Source organism: Diaphorina citri, unplaced genomic scaffold, assembly GCF_000475195.1.
Source record: "Diaphorina citri unplaced genomic scaffold, Diaci psyllid genome assembly version 1.1 scaffold445, whole genome shotgun sequence".
NCBI lineage: Eukaryota > Metazoa > Arthropoda > Insecta > Hemiptera > Psyllidae > Diaphorina > Diaphorina citri.
The window spans coordinates 18750-40817 of NW_007377880.1; the positions used below are offsets into that span (position 1 = coordinate 18750).

At 37.9% G+C, this 22068-nt stretch overlaps 1 protein-coding gene and 1 long non-coding RNA gene across 2 annotated transcripts; one reads left to right on the forward strand and one right to left on the reverse strand.

The window, feature by feature from the left end:
* Nucleotides 1-740: 740 nt before the first annotated feature.
* LOC103508895 (fizzy-related protein homolog) lies at nt 741-9796 on the forward strand. Its single transcript, XM_026823379.1, has 2 exons — nt 741-940; nt 7675-9796. The coding sequence occupies exon 2, from the start codon at nt 7716-7718 to the stop codon at nt 9429-9431; it is 1716 nt and encodes a 571-aa protein (XP_026679180.1). The 5' UTR covers nt 741-940; nt 7675-7715; the 3' UTR covers nt 9432-9796.
* Nucleotides 9797-15425: 5629 nt separating this feature from the next.
* Nucleotides 15426-18507, reverse strand: LOC113467281. The gene is made up of 2 exons (XR_003391420.1): nt 17855-18507; nt 15426-16694 (listed from the first exon to the last, which is right to left on the reverse strand). It is a non-coding gene; the product is annotated as an uncharacterized LOC113467281 (long non-coding RNA).
* Nucleotides 18508-22068: the final 3561 nt, after the last annotated feature.

The following is a 22068-nucleotide window of genomic DNA, read 5'->3' on the forward strand; positions in this document are numbered from 1 at the left end:
TTTTTTTTTTTTTTTTTTTTTATTATTATTATTTTTTTTTTAGAGGTTTGATAAAGGGAAACGTTGTAACTGCTAAGATCTTATTGTCCCGAAAGCGAAGGAAGAAGAAAAACTGGGTAGTCCGCCCCGGGCGGGAAACGAACCCGCGACCAAGCGCTTACCCTCCAAGCCAACTGGCTGGAAGCTCTAAGATTAAACCTAAAAAAGACGAATTTTTTTTTACTTAGACTTTAGTTTCACCACACCTAACTCTCGAAAAGTTGGTTTGATTTTGATGAAAATTTGGCCCACATCATCATTGATTGTTTCGTCGTAAATCATGAAGTCTCTTGGTAATACCTAATTTACTCGAAAGTTCTGATGACAAGAAAAAGGTTCAGAAAATCCACCTATAAAATGAATTTTAAAAATTGCCGCCGGGACAGCTATCTCACGTCGTCCGAGCTCATCTCAGCCCTGTTCATAACCACGGCCTCAGAATATTCAGATTAAAATTATTCGATATTTCCATTTTCGATTCATCGAAGGGATATTCGATATTCGATATCAAAAACAACCAAAAAAACTTCCACGATTTTTATGTAATCTGAAAAACAAAATGAAAAAATATAAAACCCTTTTTCATTGGTAAGTTTTTGACCTTGTTCTGAAGAAGAAGCGGTTTCAGCCAATAAAAATGCGTTTTACAAGAGAATATTCCAACATTTTTGAGAAAATTTCAACAAAGCTCTTCGTCGCCATTTTGTTTGGAACAAAACAGTTTTGTGGCTTGACGTTTCTTCCAGGGAGTGAAATAAATTCCTTTCTTTTCCTCACAAAGTGAAATCTTGAAAGTGAAAAGTATTTTAACATGAAATTTAAAGTTTTTGTAAATACTATATACCTAGTTTTGTGATGAGTGACATATTCTAATGTGATATTTCTTGATCTAAACTTCAAGGTAAGAACAGAAGCTATGTCATCACCTTGCATCATTCCTTTACCTTTGGTACCTATTTTAGCATTTTCTCTTTATTGGACAAACATTCTACTTCCTATTATTGTACATATTGTATTGCATGTTACATCTAGAGTGTTCATTTATTGGAAATTGCCTAGTAATCGTACATATTCTGCATATTGGGTCTACTTACCCAACTGGAAAGTGGGGCTACCCACCTTATGCATCAATACGTTAGGTACTGTTCCACCACAGTACTTCTGTACTTAGGCTGCATGTCGTATTGATGGTATTGGTAGGTAGTTAACTAGTTACTCTCTTGATTAGTCAATTACCCATTACAAAATACAGAATGACGTATTTACTTCAATATTGAGAGTTCCCTGTGATTACTACTTACTATGTGCTAGGGAGATATTGCTTTGCAATGGATCTACCGATATACTTAGCTGTTTTTGTATTTGATATTTTCCCTGCATGAAACCAATGGTGATGCTAGGATATGGCAGTTTTTTTTTTATTATTATTTTTTTTTTTCAACACTGCCTCTGATGCTTTGAAAACATGCTGGGTACTAGATCAGAAGTTTTTTTTATTATTATTTTTTTTTTTTCAACACTGCCTCTGATGCTTTGAAAACATGCTGGGTACTAGATCAGAAGCCATGACAATGAAAAATTGAGTGTGGTGGTGCTCCGCCTCACCCCATCAAGAAAGTTTAACCATGTTACTACTTAGAGATATGTACCTAATGTGTTGTATTCTTGTTTATTGTGAAGTCGACTCAAATATCATGTCTTTGGAAAGAGCGTTGCATCAAACCAAGTTGGCCAAGAAGAGAAAATTCTCACTCATATTGGGTATGTATTGTTAGTTCGAGAAAAAATTATTAGGGTAACCTTGTTTTCTCATACTATCCTATTCCCAAATATGTCTTGAAATTATACATTTTTTTTTTTTTTTTTCTCTTAAGCGCTTTAACAATAAATTATACATTTATCTCAAAAAGTTTCTTATAATGTATATCCATGTAGTGAATGAAGGTATCAAATGAGAGTGCAGTTTTGACAATTTACTGTCCACAGTTTTTCCATCCTGTCCATCCACCACCTTTTTTGACAATAATGTCTGAGTATCGTGCAATGGGTTAGTATCTATTCTCACAACGTCTGATCTGTAGGTCCACAACTCATTTCGTAGTCCAAAATACACATCCAAGTTAAAAGCTCTTGATTTCCCAAGCAGGGCTTATCTGCCCAAGCTCGTAGCATTGCAAACTTAACTGTCTGAGTGAGATAACCACCCCATGAGTATTGCACCAAATAATTGGAGAAAAAAGAGAAACTAAGAACAGAAGCTATGTCATCACCTTGCATCATTCCTTTACCTTTGGTACCTATTTTAGCATTTTCTCTTTATTGGACAAACATTCTTCTTCCTATTATTGTACATATTCTATTGCATGTTACATCTAGAGTGTTCATTTATTGGAAATTGCCTAGTAATCGTACATATTCTGCATATTGGGTCTATTTACCCAACTGGAAAGTGGGGCTACCCACCCTATGCATCAATACGTTACTGTTCCACCACAGACACCACAGTACTTCTGTACTTAGGCTGCATGTCGTATTGATGGTATTGGTAGGTAGTTAACTAGTTACTCTCTCGATTAGTCAATTACCCATTACAAAATACAGAATGACGTATTTACTTCAATATTGAGAGTTCTCTGTGATTACTACTATGTGCTAGGGAGATATTGCTTTGCATTGGATCTACCAATATACTTAGCTGCTTGGTTAAGTTGCCAAACTTCTCTTTGGTATAGGCTCCAAACTTTTAACGTTTGTGCACCTATTGACATGCTTGATTGTAGTTATGTGACTGTTCTGGGCTATGGAAAAATAAGGTTGAAAACCCTGTAGGGTGGAGTATGGTTTTAAATCTATTTCTTGCTTACATTATGTCAATCTGTATGGCCTGCTTGGTTTGTGGACCCTTTTATGGCCAAGGACACCACTGGAGTTTAAACTTGGTCTAAGTTAAATTCTTGGATTAAGCAATCTAAGTAATTACCTAATTGATTTCAAAATTTTCAATCAGATTGCTAAATCTAGGAGTTAAACTTAATACTAGTTAAACCCTGATTTTTGCTCTGTGGCTATTAAATACTTACATAGCTCACTTTTTTGTCTCTCTAATTTGCAACATTCCTCAATTACTTGACCAGACTTGCTGAATTTTCACAAGTGACAAGTGTAAGTGAGAGAAAGAAACCAGATTGATACTCTTCTTGTTTCTGCACTGCCTGTCCTAAAAGTTTTCCAAGCCAACATTAGTTAGTTATTATCACACTCAGGTTCTATGTCTTGTGTGTTTTTTCTTTAATTAATCTACTTTGCTGAATGGAAAGCTTTTGCAGACTTTGTCTTCTTTATAACATTCTGAATGCTTAAAATACTTGCCTTGGGGAAAGAAGGTAGTTATGTACACACTGCATAAACAACAGGAAATGTATTGAATTCAGTTTGGTTGTGTAGGAAGATTTTTACACATCACCTGTTTTTGTGTAGACTGAAGAACCAAAAATCTGTTTAAAATATTTTAATTAACTTATGGTGTTTAGAGTGGTACCTATTGTTTTGAGGTAATTGATTGTGTGTCTCCTTTGTTTTTGTCAGTCAGTTTTCTTTCAGTCATCATGTTGACATCTGATATCCTTTTTGTTCACATTAGCATAATATCTTGACAGACATTGATTGTGCATGGTTTTGAAGGGCACACAAAGGTTGTTTGTGATCTTATCTGTTTACTGGAAAAATCAGGTGAACTATGAAGGATTGATTTTATTAGATTAACCTACCTAGTTAGTACCTTTTATTAGTTGATTCTGATTTAGATTGTTACCTACATATCAAGCTTTTACTTTTTCATTTTATGTGTACCTCCTTGGGTCAAGGGCATGTGCCTATTAGGTTAGTAACGGAAAACACGCGTGTACGCAACTTGAACCTTATCTCACATTCATAGATAAAAAGTTTCGGGATTTCAAGTTCAAATTTACTACTTTCCTAATGTAACTAACCTAAGTATATGATGAAATTGAAGACATTCTCTGTGTATTGTAGATAATTTTACGCTTATGATATACATACTTACTTACTATTTTATATCCTTATCTATCCCTGTCTTTGATTTAGACTTTTCGACTTTGTATCTTTCAACCTCTAGAACAAACATGAATAACTGTATCTTGAGGAAATCAACTATGTTCAAAGGCCAAGCTTTACTTGTCCTAACTAGAACAAGAGCACGATAGGTATTTTGAGATTTGTTCCATCCACGGACCAAGGGGTTCGATAGTCAATATCAAAAGTATCCCTAGGGCAAAGGTTGGGGTTTTCGAAAACAAAATATAGGGTCAATGTATCAACACCAAAGGTTGGCATTGTAAAAATAAAATACGTCCATTATGTTGTCAAATCCTAACTAGAACAAGAGCACGATAGGTATTTTGAGATTTGTTCCATCCACGGACCAAGGGGTTCGATAGTCAATATCAAAAGTATCCTTAGGGCAAAGGTTGGGGTTTTCGAAAACAAAATATAGGGTCAATGTATCAACACCGAAGGTTGGCATTGTAAAAATAAAATACGTCCATTATGTTGTCAAATATTTTAAGAAGAAAAACTGGGTAGGAGAAAGCCAGCTTTTCCCAGAACGAACCTTATCTGCTTAGGTTAAAGTCCGCCCCGGGCGGGAAGCGAACCCGCGACTAAGCGCTTATCCTCCAAGCCAACTGGGCTGGAAGCTCTAAGATTAAACCTAAAAAAGACGAATTTTCTTTTACTTAGACTTTAGTTTATCCACACCTAACTCTCGAAAGGTTGGTTTGATTTTGATGAAAATTTGGCCCACATCATCATTGATTGTTTCGTCGTAAATCATGAAGTCTCTTGGTAATACCTAAATTACTCGAAAGTTCTGATGACAAGAAAAAGGTTCAGAAAATCCACTGTTTACTTCGTTTGATAACAAACATGATTTAATGACTCATTTCCTCTGCCACACTGTATAACAAATTATTGTCTTTGGATTGTATATTTATGTTCTTGTATCCTTAATTATGTAATACTAATAATATAATCGCCATCAAACATAGTTCTTACAAATCCGGAAACCTTTGGACCTTTAATTGACCGGTTAGGGACAAGACCCCCTGACCTTTGCCTATATCCTTTCTGTATCCTGACTTGAAGAACCTGGAACCGGTTTTACCTCATCAGCAATTAGGTGATGGACTATACTCATCCCTTCCCCTTTATTCAATGATACCTTGCATATTTTGTAGTTCAAAATACACTTGTTGATGTCATCAGGAATATCCATTAGTATTGAATCATATTTCATTCTGACTTGCAGTATGAGTTGGTGTCATTTCAAATTCAACAGTCGATCCAATTAAATTGAAGTTTTTCGTTGAATATTTTCATTTCAAATAGTTATCAGTTATTGGAAAAAATAGTTCGTGTTTTGACATTGACAGTTATCGCATTTTCGGTGTTTGAAATTATCAGTTATTTGAATAGTTCTTTTTAGTGTTCTCTGACAGTTATTACATTTTTCAGTGTTGTGATTTTTTTTTTTATGCTTACACATAATAGTAAATTATTCCAATTTTTAATCGTTTCTACATGTGAACAATTTAATTTCTTTTGGCTTATTTTTTTTTAGAGGAGACGGTGAAATCTTATCATCAAACCTTATCGAACATTATCTTTGATTATTTTTACTTTATCTTGAGAAAGTCAGTTGTATTTCGACATCTGAGTCACTACGACTGTTAGTCATTTCATTTTTAAAAATCAAGTCTTATAATATTCCTGCTGTGATTAAGTATTTAGTACGTTTATTTTTTTGTTGGTGTGGCTGTTGGCATAAAAAGACACAATTTCGCTCAAAATTTTCGTTGGCCCTTTTGTTGGTAATTTGTTCCTCCAAGTTCGTTGAAGTCAACTCAAATATCATGTCTTTGGAAAGAGCGTTGCATCAAACCAAGTTGGCCAAGAAGAGAAAATTCTCACTCATATTGGGTACGTATTGTTAGTTCGAGAAAAAATTATTAGGGTAACCTTGTTTTCTCATACTATCCTATTCCCAAATGTGTCTTGAAATTATACATTTATCTCAAAAAGTTTCTTAAAATGTATAATATCCATGTAGTGAATGAAGGTATCAAATGAGAATGCAGTTTTGACAATTTACTGTCCACAGTTTTTCCATCCTGTCCATCCACCACCTTTTTTGACAATAATGTCTGAGTATCGTACAATGGGTTAGTATCTATTCTCAGAACGTATGATCTGTAGGTCCACAACTCATTTCGTAGTCCAAAATACACATCCAAGTTAAATGCTCTTGATTTCCCAAGCAGGGCTTATCTGCCCAAGCTCGTAGCATTGCAAACTTAACTGTCTAAGTGAGATAACCACCCCATGAGTATTGGACCAAATAATTGGAGAAAAAAGAGAATTGAGTCATTTGATGATTTATTGGAAGTACTAATCATTTGAGGCCAAAAATACGTTAACGTTCAGTTTGATTGATGGAAAGATATTTATTTCGGTAGTGTATGACAGTGTATTGAGAGTACAACAGGTCATCGACCTGGGAATCTGGATTCTATCCATGTTAGCGTATACAGGTGTACAGTTGAATGCTCCTTCTATATGCTATGTTTAGATCGCATTGCTCGGTGCTAACACTAATCATTGGGGTAAACACAAATAGCACACGTTCCGTTTTTTTTTTTTCATTTGGGGAAGTTTGGAATGTCTACACCCTACCTACCTGTTGAGCAATGTGATAATTCAATTAGCTACCTTATGATGTTAAATGGAGTCATATTAGACCCTGAGTTGGGTTTGTCTACGAGTACCTACCTATCCATGTTTGGGCCTGGGAAGTCTCTGTTTTTAGTAGGTACTAGATGAAATTTACACTGGAATACCACATTTACTTGAGAAAAAATGTAGTTACCATATGTACATCAAATAAATAAATGAACATTTTCTTTCATTCTCTTGTCTATAAAGTAGATTTTATTCTTCCTGTTCTTGTTTTACCGTGCCTTTTATTATTTACATGGTGACTTTGGAAGTTTCTGTGTTTTTCTCGGGAAAAACTGTTCTTTATTTTTAAATTCTCTTTTCGTATCTAAAACTTTTTAGTTCCATTTTGGTTCGAATGAGAAATTTTCGCGCGTTGGTGAGATTCGAAGCCGAAGTAACGGATCCCCGGCTCTCAAGGTCTGATTCTCATCCAATGAAAATACAACAGAGTTATGGAGTAGACTGACTTTGGGCTCATTGAGTAACCATTTGACACTAAAAATTGTTCTCTTCTTTAAAAAAATTGCGAAGGGCAACTCAATATTTTCCTCTCTCTTTTTCATTCCATTTTTCTCCTTCCGAGCTGATAAATTGATCGGTCGCGTCAGACTTGAAGAGTTTTGTTTATACGAAACTTGCGTCTATTTATGATTAACTGAAAAGTGCAGAAAATAAAAACACTGATAAACAAAACCGCCCAAAGTCACCATTTCTCTCAAATGTCACATGAGATTCATTTTCTCTGTGACGACTTGTACTCTCTATTCTCTTTGTTGTATTTTAATTGGCTGAGATGTTAATTGAGCCCCGGGCTTCGTTTCTGATTTGTTCGGCTTGCAGGAGAGAACGGAAGTACCCCCCTCAACCCACCCAGCACCATCATGGGAGATGACGAGTGTGAAATGTCCAATTATTATCTGAAGAGACTTGTGACTACTGTGACACCTCCTAAGTTACTTCACACTTCCAGCGCCTCACATACACCTAAACGTCATCATGCCGCCACAGAGGAAAACTCAAACACTGACCTGGACTCGAGGAAACTCTCCAAAGTTCAGAGGAATCTCATGACCCATGACTTCTCCTCACACCGGAACAAACATCTGGACCAGAACATGAATATGGACCTGGAGAACGAGAATAATGAAATGGAGATGGAGAACTTAGCCACTGAGGATGAGAATACAGCACCTCCATTGGATCTGTATGATATCATGTCTCCCGCTTATCGGTCGACAAGTGCGAACCTTGAGGTGAAAGCTGATCGCTATATCCCGTCCCGGTGTGGAGAGAAATGGCAGACAAGATTCTCGTTCATCCCAGATAATAGAACTTGTAGTGTAGTACCAAAGAAAACGCGTGAAGTGAGTGGTGAGACCAGCCGAGACGGACTAGCTTATACATGTTTACTACGTAATGAACTTCTAGGCGCTAATATAGAAGGTGTCAAGGGCCAATGTGATGAGAAGCGTGTCATCTTCTCTCCTGACCGACGTAATTTGTTTCAATACCTCCCTGCCCCAGAGTCCCGTATGAATATTGAGGCCACCAGTCCATACTCTCTCTCCCCAGTGGGACCCAAGAGTCAAAAGCTCCTCCGATCCCCTCGAAAAGCCACGCGGAAGATTTCCAGAATTCCGTTCAAAGTTCTGGACGCGCCGGAGTTACAGGATGATTTCTATCTGAACCTGGTAGATTGGAGTAGTCAGAATGTGCTCAGTGTAGGTCTTGGATCCTGTGTGTACCTCTGGTCTGCCTGTACATCTCAAGTCACCAGATTATGTGATCTCTCTGCAGATGGGAACTCAGTGACATCTGTAGCCTGGAATGAAAGAGGCAACCTGGTAGCCGTGGGTACACATCATGGCTATGTACAAGTCTGGGATGTATCTGTCGCGAAGCAAGTACACAAACTAGTAGGTCATACAGCACGGGTAGGTGCTCTGGCATGGAATGGTGATATGTTATCCTCTGGAAGTAGAGACCGTATGATTTTACAACGTGATGTACGGACACCAAACTCTCAGAGTGAGCGAAGACTCGTAGGACACAGACAAGAAGTATGTGGACTCAAATGGTCCCCTGACAATCAATATCTCGCATCCGGGGGCAATGATAACCGCCTGTATGTATGGAATCTGCACTCTATGTCACCCTTACAAACCTACACGGAACATTTAGCAGCTGTGAAAGCCATCGCATGGAGTCCCCATCATCATGGTCTATTAGCCAGTGGTGGCGGTACGGCAGACAGATGTATCCGCTTCTGGAATACTCTGACAGGACAACCCATGCAATGCGTCGACACTGGGTCTCAAGTATGTAACCTCGCCTGGTCCAAGCACTCCTCAGAGCTAGTTAGTACACATGGGTATTCTCAGAACCAGATCCTGGTGTGGAAGTATCCAACCCTGACACAAGTGGCTAAGCTGACAGGACATTCATACCGAGTGCTCTACCTCGCCATGTCACCAGACGGTGAGGCAATAGTCACCGGAGCAGGAGATGAGACGCTGAGGTTCTGGAATGTTTTCAGTAAGGTCAGGTCACAGCGGGAAAGTAAATCCGTGCTCAACTTGTTCTCAAGCATTCGCTAGATACCTCTACTCCTCCCCTATCTCACTGTCCGTCAGTCTGGTGTCTAACAGGACATTCATACTTCATCAATTGTACAATCTTACCCTATGACTCCTACATCTCTTCAATATCTTGCAGTCGCACAAGTACAATTCTGAAGCATGTCTTTCCTCTCTCTATCAAGTACTATTTACACTAGTCAATTTTTCTTCACGGTTTTGCAACCCTTCTGGAACTTCCATTTCTCTCGATCGAAAGAAAAGAAATCGACCATGTTTTTTGTGTGCAATGTCTCTCAACCTTTTTTATTAGATTATCTATCCATCTTTTATACATATGTAGATTGTACATAGGATTTTTTTTACTATTGTAAATAACAAGAGCCTAAGCTTTGTAAATAATCCGGGAAATTCACTTTCAAGAGTTGTCCACCCTTCTCTTTTCCTGTAGATTTTCTCTTTTATTCCGAAGAAACAACATGATTTTGGATACTTATTATTTTACATCCCATGTTAAAAGTAAAGTAATCAACAGATTAAAATAAAGCTTGAAAAATTAGTACCTAGGTATATTATATTTTAAAACCCTTTGTGTCGTCAGCTATACATAGACCTACCGTCTATGCTATCCATCTAATTATGTCAAATTTGGTATCTATTGAAAGAAAAGCTGCCTCCATTGAGATGAAAATAGTACAACCTTGGTCATTAATTCCCTTTGTAAATACATTATCATGTAAGGTGTAGATATTATTTATTTTTCCTACAACCTTGGTCATGTAATCTCCTTTGTTAAAATACATTATCATGTAAGGTGAGAAAGTGATTTAGGTTTATTTTTCGCATTTTCACACCATCAAATCCTTTTTCACTTGGGTTTTTTTTTTTTTTTTACCTTTTAATTCCTCGTTGGAGCAAACAATACTTGATTGTACTCTTTTCACACAACAGGCTTTTTTGTGTTGTTTTTTTTCTCCAAGTTCATTTAACTTAGTTTGTCTCTTTTGTTTTGGAACTTTTGATTTATTTTGCAGAGTTTATTTATTTAATTTTTACATGGAAGAAAAAAAAACCTAGTATAGTTTTTATTTAAAAGTTACACTTTCAAATGTAATCACATATATTTATATTAATAGGTTTATACAAATGTATCTAGGAACTTTTCAAATTTTAGGAGGAGAGAGAAAAAGAGTTTCTTGTTTCCATTGAAAAACCGTCGAAGAAAGTTTGTTACTTTCTTTTTCATAAAGAATCTGAAAATTAAAAAAGGTCTTTGGATGAAATCTTTATATTGTATTGCTTGTTTTTTTGGTTTTTTTTTTTACTGTGAAAAAGCCTCAAAAACCTGTTGTCAGCAGGGTAGTGTGGTCGCTTTTTAACCAAGCAACAGAATCTGTAAGGCCAAACAAACACGGGTTTCGAATCCCGTGACCAGCATGGAATTTTATCCTCATCGGTTGGAAACATGACACTCATTACAATAGATAACGTGACTCACGCTCAGACTGTCGGAAGTGTAATAGGATTCAGACGGTCTGACAGACCTAGATCTCGAGCTTTTTCCGCCACACACTTTCCAACTGTCTGACAGGCCCAGTCTCAGTTGAGGCATATAGTCAAGCCTGATGTTGAAGCTCCATTCTGTGGCATAGAAGTTATGACTCGGTAAATCAGGTGACTTCATCTTTGGGTTCGAGCCCTTGTTTACACCTACTGTATTTAAACAAAGAGCTTATCACATTAAAATACGTGGGTATTAGCGTTATGCTGTTTGCGATATGATGGTATGAGATTGATTATTCAGTAACAATATCAATAATTCAGTGCGCAATTGCGTATAATACTAGCCTTATTGGTGGGTGAAATAGTCCTTTGGACCTTGCACACAGGGATTTCGTTAGAGAAGTCCCTATTTAGTGTAATGTTGCAGTCTAAACAAGGACTTGGACGGTGTCTTTCTGGGGATAGGTTTAGATTGCGTCTAAAGGTTTAAACCTAGCGACATGAAGTCAAATGTGAAACATCAAACTTTATGTTCGTCGATCGATTATGTTTGGACACACCTTTAAAAGAACTGAAACCATAACATGGCGAAGGGGCGACCGTTCATAAACGGACTCATTTAATTTTCCCCGTGAATAAAAGTTTGATGTTTCACATTTGACTTCATGTCGCTAGGTTTAAACCTTTAGACGCAATCTAAAACTATGTTGTCAAGACAATGTGGACGGTTCAGTCGACATCGATTGACGACCGGTAGACCATGTGTGGAGTGTGGACACACCTGAAGGACCGGGTTATGACTCGGTAAATCAGGTGACTTCATCTTTGGGTTCGAGCCCTTGTTTACACCTACTGTATTTAAACAAAGAGCTTATCACATTAAAATACGTGGGTATTAGCATTATGCTGTTTGCGATATGATGGTATGAGATTGATTATTCAGTAACAATATCAATAATTCAGTGCGCAATTGCGTATAATACTAGCCTTATTGGTGGGTGAAATAGTCCTTTGGACCTTGCACACAGGGATTTCGTTAGAGAAGTCCCTATTTAGTGTAATGTTGCAGTCTAAACAAGGACTTGGACGGTGTCTTTCTGGGGATAGGTTTAGATTGCGTCTAAACCTAGCGACATGAAGTCAAATGTGAAACATCAAACTTTTATTCAGGCGGAAAATTAAGTGAGTCCGTTTATGAACGTTCGCCACTTCGCCAGCCATGCTATGGTTTCAGTTCTTTTAAAGGTGTGTCCAAACAATCGATCGACGAAGTAAATCTATGTTGTCAAGACAATGTGGACGGTTCAGTCGACATCGATGAATCTATGTTGTCAAGACAATGTGGACGGTTCAGTCGACATCGATGGACGACCGGTAGACCATTTTTTTTTTTTTTAAAGATGAGTGTTCCACCGCCGTTTTTATTTCGTAGCAATGAAACAACTGCTAAATTAGACGCATGTGGCCTGTATCGTAGCATGCCCATCCCGTAGTATGCCTCTCATCAGATGGGCGAGAAGAGACACAATACTTCCCATTTAGGTGCTGGGTCAACACAAGAACCAGAAAGTAACCCGTAAATTATTTGCAATCGAAAAACGAGTACAAATTTTTGTCGATGGTGGGATTCGAACCCGGGACCTTCTGCATGGCAAGCAAGCACGTTACCACTAAAATTTTTGTCGATGGTGGGATTCGAACCCGGGACCTTCTGCATGGCAAGCAAGCGCGTTACCACTGGACCAACCGTGTTTATGTGGACACACCTGAAGGACCGGTTGATCCCTCAGTCCTTACTGCAACCTACTCCTCTGATACCTACATGTTAATATGTATTGTTAATCATGTTATCGATAAATCAAAATCGTCGACTTGGCAATCACGTCTTGAGCGTTTGAATCAGTTTTCTTGTTCGCGTACTTGGTATTGTGACTTTTTTTACAGAATAATTTCTTGGGTAAGGCATTGGTATTCTAATTGTTTATTGGTGCAAAAATAGTTGGCTTGTGACGAATATTTTTGTTGGAAGGTATGTAATTTGATGCTTCTTTTCTTTGAAACCATTTGAACTGTTGTGAATTGTTCCCAGCAACGATAAGATTGAAATTGTCTACTTCGGGGTTTTTACTTTTTATTGTTATTTGGCTTCAATTTACACCAACTAACTTTCAGGATGAATGGCATAAAATACTATTGAAATATGATTTCAGTTTAAATGGTCTTGGCAAAAATAATAATAATAAATAAATAAAGGGTATACGGTATATATCACAGAAGTTCTGGTAGGTACCTCATTATCTTTTAAACGGCTGGGTACCTAATAGGAGTTCTGTAGTCTGGACATTTTGTATATGTACGTAAACTAGAAGTTCGCCTTGAGGTTGAATTTTCCTTTGGGAGATTTACCTCCTCAACAAAAGTTCCCAGCAACGATAAGATTGAAATTGTCTACTTCGGGGTTTTTACTTTTTATTGTTATTTGGCTTCAATTTACACCAACTAACTTTTAGGATGAATGGCATAAAATACTATTGAAATATGATTTCAGTTTAAATGGTCTTGGCAAAAATAATAAATAAAGGGTATACGGTATATCACAGAAGTTCTGGTAGGTACCTCATTATCTTTTAAACGGCTGGGTACCTAGTAGGAGTTCTGTAGTCTGGACATTCTGTATACGTAAACTAGAAGTTCGCCTTGAGGTTGAATTTTCCTTTGGGAGTTTTACCTCCTTAACAAAACCGTTTATTATAAAAGCTCATAGCATAGTACTAGAATAAAGCATGTATTTCTTCTTTTAGTTTCCCCTTTCCTCCTCAAATGAGGACGCCATTTCTAGTCAATCTACGCCTTTCTTATCTAATTTGTGCCTAATTACATTTTTTTTTTTTCTTTTTTTTATTAAGCTCAGTTTCCATTGATACCTAAATTGTTCTTGTGTCTTCCTCTTACCTGTCCTTTGTTGTCTTTCAACTTCTAGTTCTCTTCTTTTCCTGACCTGTCGAAGGCTTTTTTACAACTTTTCACACTTATTTCTTGTAACTTTCCTTGGCTTTTTTCGTATATTTAACTCCTGTAAAGGGCTGTTAACAGGGGTGCCCTGCTCGGGGGCGGATTTTATCCTAAACAGATAAAGTTTGTCCTTGGAACGGCTGGCTTTTATCCTACCCTGGCTTCCTTCTATCTTCGCTGTAGGGAGTTTCGGAACGATAAGACCTTAGCAGTTACAGTTCCCTCTATCAAACCTCCACACTAGTGCTTCTCAAAGTTATTGCCACTGCGGCACACTTTTCAAGATTACTATCTTTCTGTGGCACACTAGTGCCGCGGCATACAGTTTGAGAAGCACTGCTCTATACAAATAATTCTCATTAACTATGCAGTCTGCCAAACAAAAGTACCAATGTCCTCTCCCTCTTCTGATTCCAGGTCTGCAGCCTTGCAGGACAAACTCTTCACTCCCCCCCGTACATCCAGTGACATCTGCCACCCGATCTTACGCGATGGTGACTGAACAGGACATTGCGGAGGAGTATGGTTCTGCCTTGTCGGATTTGACGTTCAACAGCAAGCCCCTGATCAACATGCTTACGATGTTGGCCGACGAATACCAGAACCACGCGAGCATCATTGTGACCATCCTCGAACGCCACTTAGTCAAGGTCTGCATATAAAACACATTAAACCACCCATCTAATAAAGAAAATCTTTTTCCGCCTTTAAAAGTCAATGGTCCCTTTCTCTTTCAAGGAAAGACATTTTTTTCTTCTGCGGAGAGCTATTTTGGTCACCCTCTCTTTACTACTTCCTTTTCAAGAGAACTGAAAATCATTTTATTATTTATTAACGTCTGAAATAAACTTGAAATTTAGTAGTTTCTGTACCTTCTCCGTTCTTCCCTACTATTCTTTACCTTGATATGCCCCGGGATCATGTAAGGTGCTTGGAGGTATCTTTTTCCTTTGAATTTTGGAGACAGTTCCTCAAACGGTATTCAAAATGAAATCGAAAAAAAAAAAAAAAAATTCAAAACGCCTCTTCTGTACTGGGCAAATTTGATAGATTTTTTTTTAGCCTGTCCTTCCTTTATTATTACGATAGTAATAAAAAAAAGGTATATTGGACGGGCTATTGTATTCGCTTCGGTGTCTGTCAGTCGGTCGGTCGGTCGGTCCGTCTGTCCCCATAGAAGGACTTATCCAAACCTGGTCGACCTATATATCGTCTGTCTGTCTGTCTGTCCCCATAGAAGGACTTATCCAAACCTGGTCGACCTATATATCAAATTAAAGGTCTTTTTACCAGGAACACGAAAATGGTGGTGCAAATTTTGTCCAGAAAACCATAAAGCCAAAAAACAAAAAAAAAAAAACTGTTTTTTGGGGGATTTTTTGTTGTACTTTCAAGCATCTTGTTTCTTTCCTAGTTTTAGTAACCCTCAATACCTACTCTGGCTCTTCTTTTCTACCTCTTCAGCTTTTACTTCACCTTCTCTCCCTTCTTCCACTTCCATCTTGTATATTTTTTATTTCTTTGTTTGTTCCTTTCCGTTGATCGCATTCCTACAGTCCTCCATTTGGTTCCTATGTACAACATTTGCATTTGAGTTATGTTAGGCTGTGATTTTACCTCTCTTACTTGTTTTACTGTGTGTCGCCCATCACAAGTTCCTATGAAAACAACATGTGTCATACAGTAATCATTTATTGTAAGAAATAAAAACCTGTGATATCTTATTATTTTGTTTGGACAAAATTTTGCGTGTCTTCTTGTTGTGTTAACTTTTCACCTTGATCTCTTATTTTTTTTTTACACACGGGGATGCGAAAATGCTTTAAACCTTGAAAAAAACTTCCCTTAAGTACTTGTCATCAAAAATTCGAGGCTGAGGTGGGGTTTAGAAAGTTCCCAAAATTGGTTCTGGTTTAAAACAATAAGGAAAATGTTTAAATAATTTAATTATGGTCGAGTATGTAGGCTTTTCATTGGTCATTCTAGCAGTGAAGTATTTTTTCTACTTATCCCATGTTTCTGAAGAGATACTTAGAGAACGAGTTGCATACCTACAGGCGTAAATTGTCTTCGTAAATTTCCGCCTGTTTCAAGGTGTATACTTTAGTTAGAAAGTGTTCACTGCTCATATAATTAATTTCTAATGAACTTACGTAAGCGTAAATATTTACACAGAACGTTTTACAGTACTTTGGGACCGCCGAATATTTTTTTATCGCGATATTTTATTCGCGATAAAAAAATAAAAAAAAAAAAAATGGAGACGAGAATTCACTTGAAGAAAAGCGACCTATGCGACCTTTGTTTAGTATCACAAGTACAATGATGTAAATGATGAGTCCAGAGCAATTTCAGTTTTGAAACCCTTCTCTATGTGAAGGATTTGGATTTCGAACAAAATAGTTGATGAAATCAAAGCTTCAAGACCAGTGCCTGCACCTCTCCCTTATCCACGCCCACGAAGGTTACTTTACAACTAACTAATTGAACTCACGTGAAGGAATAAACTCCTCAATGAGCGAAACACTTCATCAGAAGACATGGAGGTGTACCTGATCCACTCGACCCGAAATCTGTTGAAGCCCATATCTATCTGGGAAACTAAACAGGGAGTAGATCAGCAAACCCCTATCCATCCTAGCTAGCTGGCAGTCAAAAGATTGTTTACATGGCTTTACTCAAAATACCTACTTGGAAAGATCAAGCCCAAGTCCTCACGATATTTAATCGCACATCTTTGAATGTAGTTCAGGACGACCACAGTTACACCTGGCTGGAGACCATCACACCTCCGACTTTAGCTAACCCGTTAAGTGGAACATCTATCTATGAATGGCAATCATTGCGCTCTGTGCTCATCTGAAGTATTCGAAAACATGGATTTGATGAGCTGTTGTCAATCCAGTCCGTACCCCGATTTAACCTTCTTCCGTCTAAAAATTTCGTGTTCAAAAACTAGAATAATAATAGTGATAATTTCACGACTTTTTATAAATCATTTAATTCCAACCTTTGATTTTTATTCGATTCAGAACACTGTAAATCTTGCAACTAAAATTAATAGTGGTGGTCCGATAGGTAGTAAATATTCGTTGAGATAAAGCGATAAACGTAACATTTTCGCGGTTTGCCAAAAGAACATTGAAAATTTTGATGACAGAGTTTCGTAAATAGGTCAACAGAAGCTTTCATCGCAGTCATCTTAACAGGGTAACTCAGAGGACATAACCTTAGGTCGAAGGTACACTTGAGGCGTGAATTTCCTTAACGTTCCAAGTGCCAAAAAATTAAAATTTTCAAGAGAGCAAAAAAGTTCCGCCTTGTACTTTTAACGTTATGCCTTGCACATCAAGTTAAAGTCTAAAATCTGAAAACTAGAGCGAAACTAACAACTATCATTGATAAGGATGATAAATAGTATTTACGAGTAAAACCTATTAATCACATAAAAACTAATATGTATTGAGATTACTAAGAGGAGTGTGGCAGTTAGAAAGTTATGGAAATGCATGTTTCACTCATTTGTGAGTAAGCAAAACCACAGACACAAAATTCTTCATCGCTCAGTGTAACTTAAACTCGAATTTCATTTTGAATCTATTGAAAAGCGTCTTTGGCACGGGTGACATCGGAATACTACAGCAGAAAAATTTTCAACTCAAAAATTCCCGTCCATTTCCTGGAACTTTTACACGTGGAACAAAAACTGGAGGTGGAGTTAAACTCCCCACCAAAGACATCCGTGATACGTTCCATTTGTAAATTTGTTCCCAACTTATAAATAAATAGCTTTGGCAAGTCAAATATTTGGACAAATGCATGCGTAAAGCCTGGTACACACTCTACGACACAACCTCTTCCAACTTGGTGTTTTGACGGATCGTTGTGTTTGTACGTGTGCAAATTTCAGGCGACGACCACAGTTACACCTGGCTGGAGACCATCACACCTCCGACTTTAGCTAACCCGTTAAGTGGAACATCTATCTATGAATGGCAATCATTGCGCTCTGTGCTCATCTGAAGTATTCGAAAACATGGATTTGATGAGCTGTTGTCAATCCAGTCCGTACCCCGATTTAACCTTCTTCCGTCTAAAAATTTCGTGTTCAAAAACTAGAATAATAATAGTGATAATTTCACGACTTTTTATAAATCATTTAATTCCAACCTTTGATTTTTATTCGATTCAGAACACTGTAAATCTTGCAACTAAAATTAATAGTGGTGGTCCGATAGGTAGTAAATATTCGTTGAGATAAAGCGATAAACGTAACATTTTCGCGGTTTGCCAAAAGAACATTGAAAATTTTGATGACAGAGTTTCGTAAATAGGTCAACAGAAGCTTTCATCGCAGTCATCTTAACAGGGTAACTCAGAGGACATAACCTTAGGTCGAAGGTACACTTGAGGCGTGCATTTCCTTAACGTTCCAAGTGCCAAAAAATTAAATTTTTCAAGAGAGCAAAAAAGTTCAGCCTTGTACTTTTAACGTTATGCCTTGCACATCAAGTTAAAGTCTAAAATCTGAAAACTAGAGCGAAACTAACAACTATCATTGATAAGGATGATAAATAGTATTTACGAGTAAAACCTATTTAGTTACCGGAAGAAGGAGAAATCTAAATCTTCCTCCTCCTCAAGATCGTCTTCATCTTCTAAAGATAGACGAGATGATAAGTCAGACAAGAAATCCTCTAAGAGTGAAAGTTCAAGTGAGAAGAGACAAAAGGACAGAGAGAGTGAGACCACGAGTAGTCCTGGAAAACATCAAAGTAACAAGAAGACTTCTAATGAGAAGTCCTCGACCAAGTCAAAATCTGATGATGTTAGACCAAGTAAATCCAGTGAGAGTGTTCCAGTGGCGTCTAGTGTTGTGGATAAATCAAGAAAAGAAAAATCAGAGAAACCACCTCTGCTAAAACCCCATCAACTACCTCCAATACCAAAGCTAAAAAAGAAAACTAGTGAAACTAAATCAGAGACTGATTCACAAGTGAAGTCATCAAGCAAAACAAAAGAAAATGTCGAAGAGAAAAATTTCAGGCTTCTCTCTCTTAGGTTACGATCTGGAGACTGGTTGGCAAGAGCAGTTTAGTTCTTCTTCTCCATTCATTCCGATCTTGTTGAGCTAGTCGCTTCAGGTCTAAACGAATGAAATGTGCGCGGCTATCGCGTACACGCCCAACGGTCTGTCGAAAAACCAGGTTGGAATAAGAACCACGAATATGGAAGATGAACCACGGTATTATTATGGAATCCAAATCACCATAATTCACACAGTCCTTACAAATTACTCAACTTTCTGACTTTATCAACATATCAACTCTGACTGTAAAGATACTTCAGTGGAAGACCTCTGGTTGATACATAAATCTTGTTCTTGTTCTTGCAAAAAGTATTAGACTTTATTTAATTTCCCATGGCACAATCCCATGTTGAAACATCCTGGTATTCTTATTTTTATTCTTTACTAAATCCTTCCAGTTGTATCATTAATTTATTTTATGTTGATTGTCTCTGTTTATTTCTTTATTTCTCCTACTGTTCTCTATATTATTTATTTACGCTTAAAATGTTGTAAATGTTATTTGTGATTGAAATATGAAAAGAAATAAAAGACATGCTTTTCCATTCTGCCTTTTTCTTTTCTCAATTTGTGGAGGTTATGGCGGTACTCCCTCCCTCTTGGGGGAAGGGTTCAAAGAAAACTGGAGCCTTTCACTACCTCTTGGCTTGGATATATTCTCACCCTGCAGAACCGTCATTGGTGTGATTGGAATGGGTGTGAGAGTGTAGCTTTGTTTCTATGACAATATTTTCTAGGTTCGCGCTGAAGTCAAGCTGCCTGTTCTCTATCTTATTGATTCCATTGTCAAGAATCTTGGTGTCAGTTCCTATCTCCAGTCTACTGGATGATGATACTGATGAAGACGCTGGGGAAATAGACACAGACCATGATGCTGACCTATCACCAGGCGCCGGGAAATTCAAAGAACTCAAAGCTTCATCCCTGAAGCGACTGCGTCAGTTTGTGCGCAGTCGCGATCAGCTGACACCTTCCCCTCCCCCTCCTCCCACATTCCTATCTCCAGTCTACTGGATGATGATACTGATGAAGACGCTGGGGAAATAGACACAGACCATGATGCTGACCTATCACCAGGCGCTGGGAAATTCAAAGAACTCAAAGCTTCGTCCCTGAAGCGACTGCGTCAGTTTGTGCGTAGTCGTGATCAGCTGACACCTTCCCCTCCCCCTCCTCCCACTTCCAAAGAGATGACGGCGCGCTCTACCGGTGAATCTTCACAACAAAGTAAGCATCTCTTTTATCTGCTAGACCTCTACCGATGGCGATGTTTCTATCCCTCCCCAGACTTGTGGACAAGACATTCTGATAGGTTCATCTCTTGTGATCGTTTTCCTTACTTGATTAAAACGTTTGAACGGCTGAAGAAGATGGACTTACACCTTGTCTATAATCTCAGGTTAACTTCATGTTGATCATGAGAATTTCAGGCTTCTCTCTCTTAGGTTACGATCTGGAGACTGGTTGGCAAGAGCAGTTTAGTTCTTCTTCTCCATTCATTCCGATCTTGAGCTAGTCGCTTCAGGTCTAAACGAATGAAATGTGCGCGGCTATCGCGTACACGCCCAACGGTCTGTCGAAAGACCAGGTTGGAAGAAGAACCACGAATATGGAAGATGAACCACGGTATTATTATGGAATCCAAATCGCCATAATTCACACAGTCCTTACAAATTACTCAACTTTCTGACTTTATCAACTCTGACTGTAAAGATACTTCAGTGGAAGACCTCTGGTTGATACATAAATCTTGTTCTTGTTCTTGCAAAAAGTATTAGACTTTATTTAATTTCCCATGGCACAATCTCATGTTTAAACATCCTGGTATTCTTATTTTTATTCTTTATTAAATCCTTCCAGTTGTATCATTAATTATTTTATTTTGATTGTCTCTATTTATTTCATTTCTCCTACTGTTCTTTATATTATTTATTTACGGTTAAAATGTTGTAAATGTTATTTGTGATTGAAGTATGAAAAGAAATAAAAGACATGCTTTTCCATTCTGCCTTTTTCTTTCTTAATTTGTGGAGGTTATGGCGGTACTCCCTCCCTCTTGAGGGAAGGGTTCAAAGAAAATTTTTTTTTTTTTTTTTTTTTTTTTCATTATTATTAAACTATACCTACAATAAGTTAAAAAAAAAAAAAAAAACATAATTATATTGTATTTGTACTTGACAATTTTCCATCCCGTTTTCAGTTTGCCTTTCATTCCACGGCCTCCGGCCAACTTCACAAGCTACGGCCGTCTTGCACCGGCCGATCCCGATATTCTGGCCTCCATCATGCGCGATCCAATGAAAGCCATCAACATTGACAATATACCGAGGCCGATTCGCTTCTACGGGCACACAGGGATTGTTTTCCTCTCGTGGGATGATCCGAGGGAGATAGGATTCATGAAGGGGGTGCGAAAGATCACTATCGATGGAACGGAGACGGTGCTGTGTCAGCTGAACGCACCCTACAAGGAGTTTATGAGCGGGAGAGAGGGAGAGAGCCAGAAATTGTGTGTGTGAGAGAGAAGGAGAATAAGCTGAATAAGAAAGAGAGAGAGAGAGAGCCAGAGAGTGTGTGAGAGAAAGAGGTAGAGCAAGAGAGAGTGAGAAAGAAAGAGAGGGCGAGGGAGAGAAACATTAGAAATGAGAGAGAGAGAGAAAGTGTGTGTGAGAGAGAAGAAGAGTAAGAGCGTAAGAGGAGAGGGATAGGCTGAAAGTGAGAAGGAGAGAGAGAGAGAGAGAGAGAAAGAGAGAGAGTCTATTTATAACATCACTCATGATATTAACATGCAATACAACAGAATCAATCATGTCTGGCCCCACAACAGGGTCCGGATCTAAGAGGGGGCCCCAATATGTGAAAGGGGGTCCAATGTGTAAAACAGGGCCTGAGTGTAAAAAAAAGGGGGGGGCAAGTTGTAAAATAAAGTTGAAATTTTTGCAATATTTGTTTCATGATACCTTTGTAACTGCTGAATGATTTGTCTAATTTGACTAACTCGTATTTCCAACACAAAGGAAATTAACCCGTGAGATTTGGGTCCGATTTTAACCT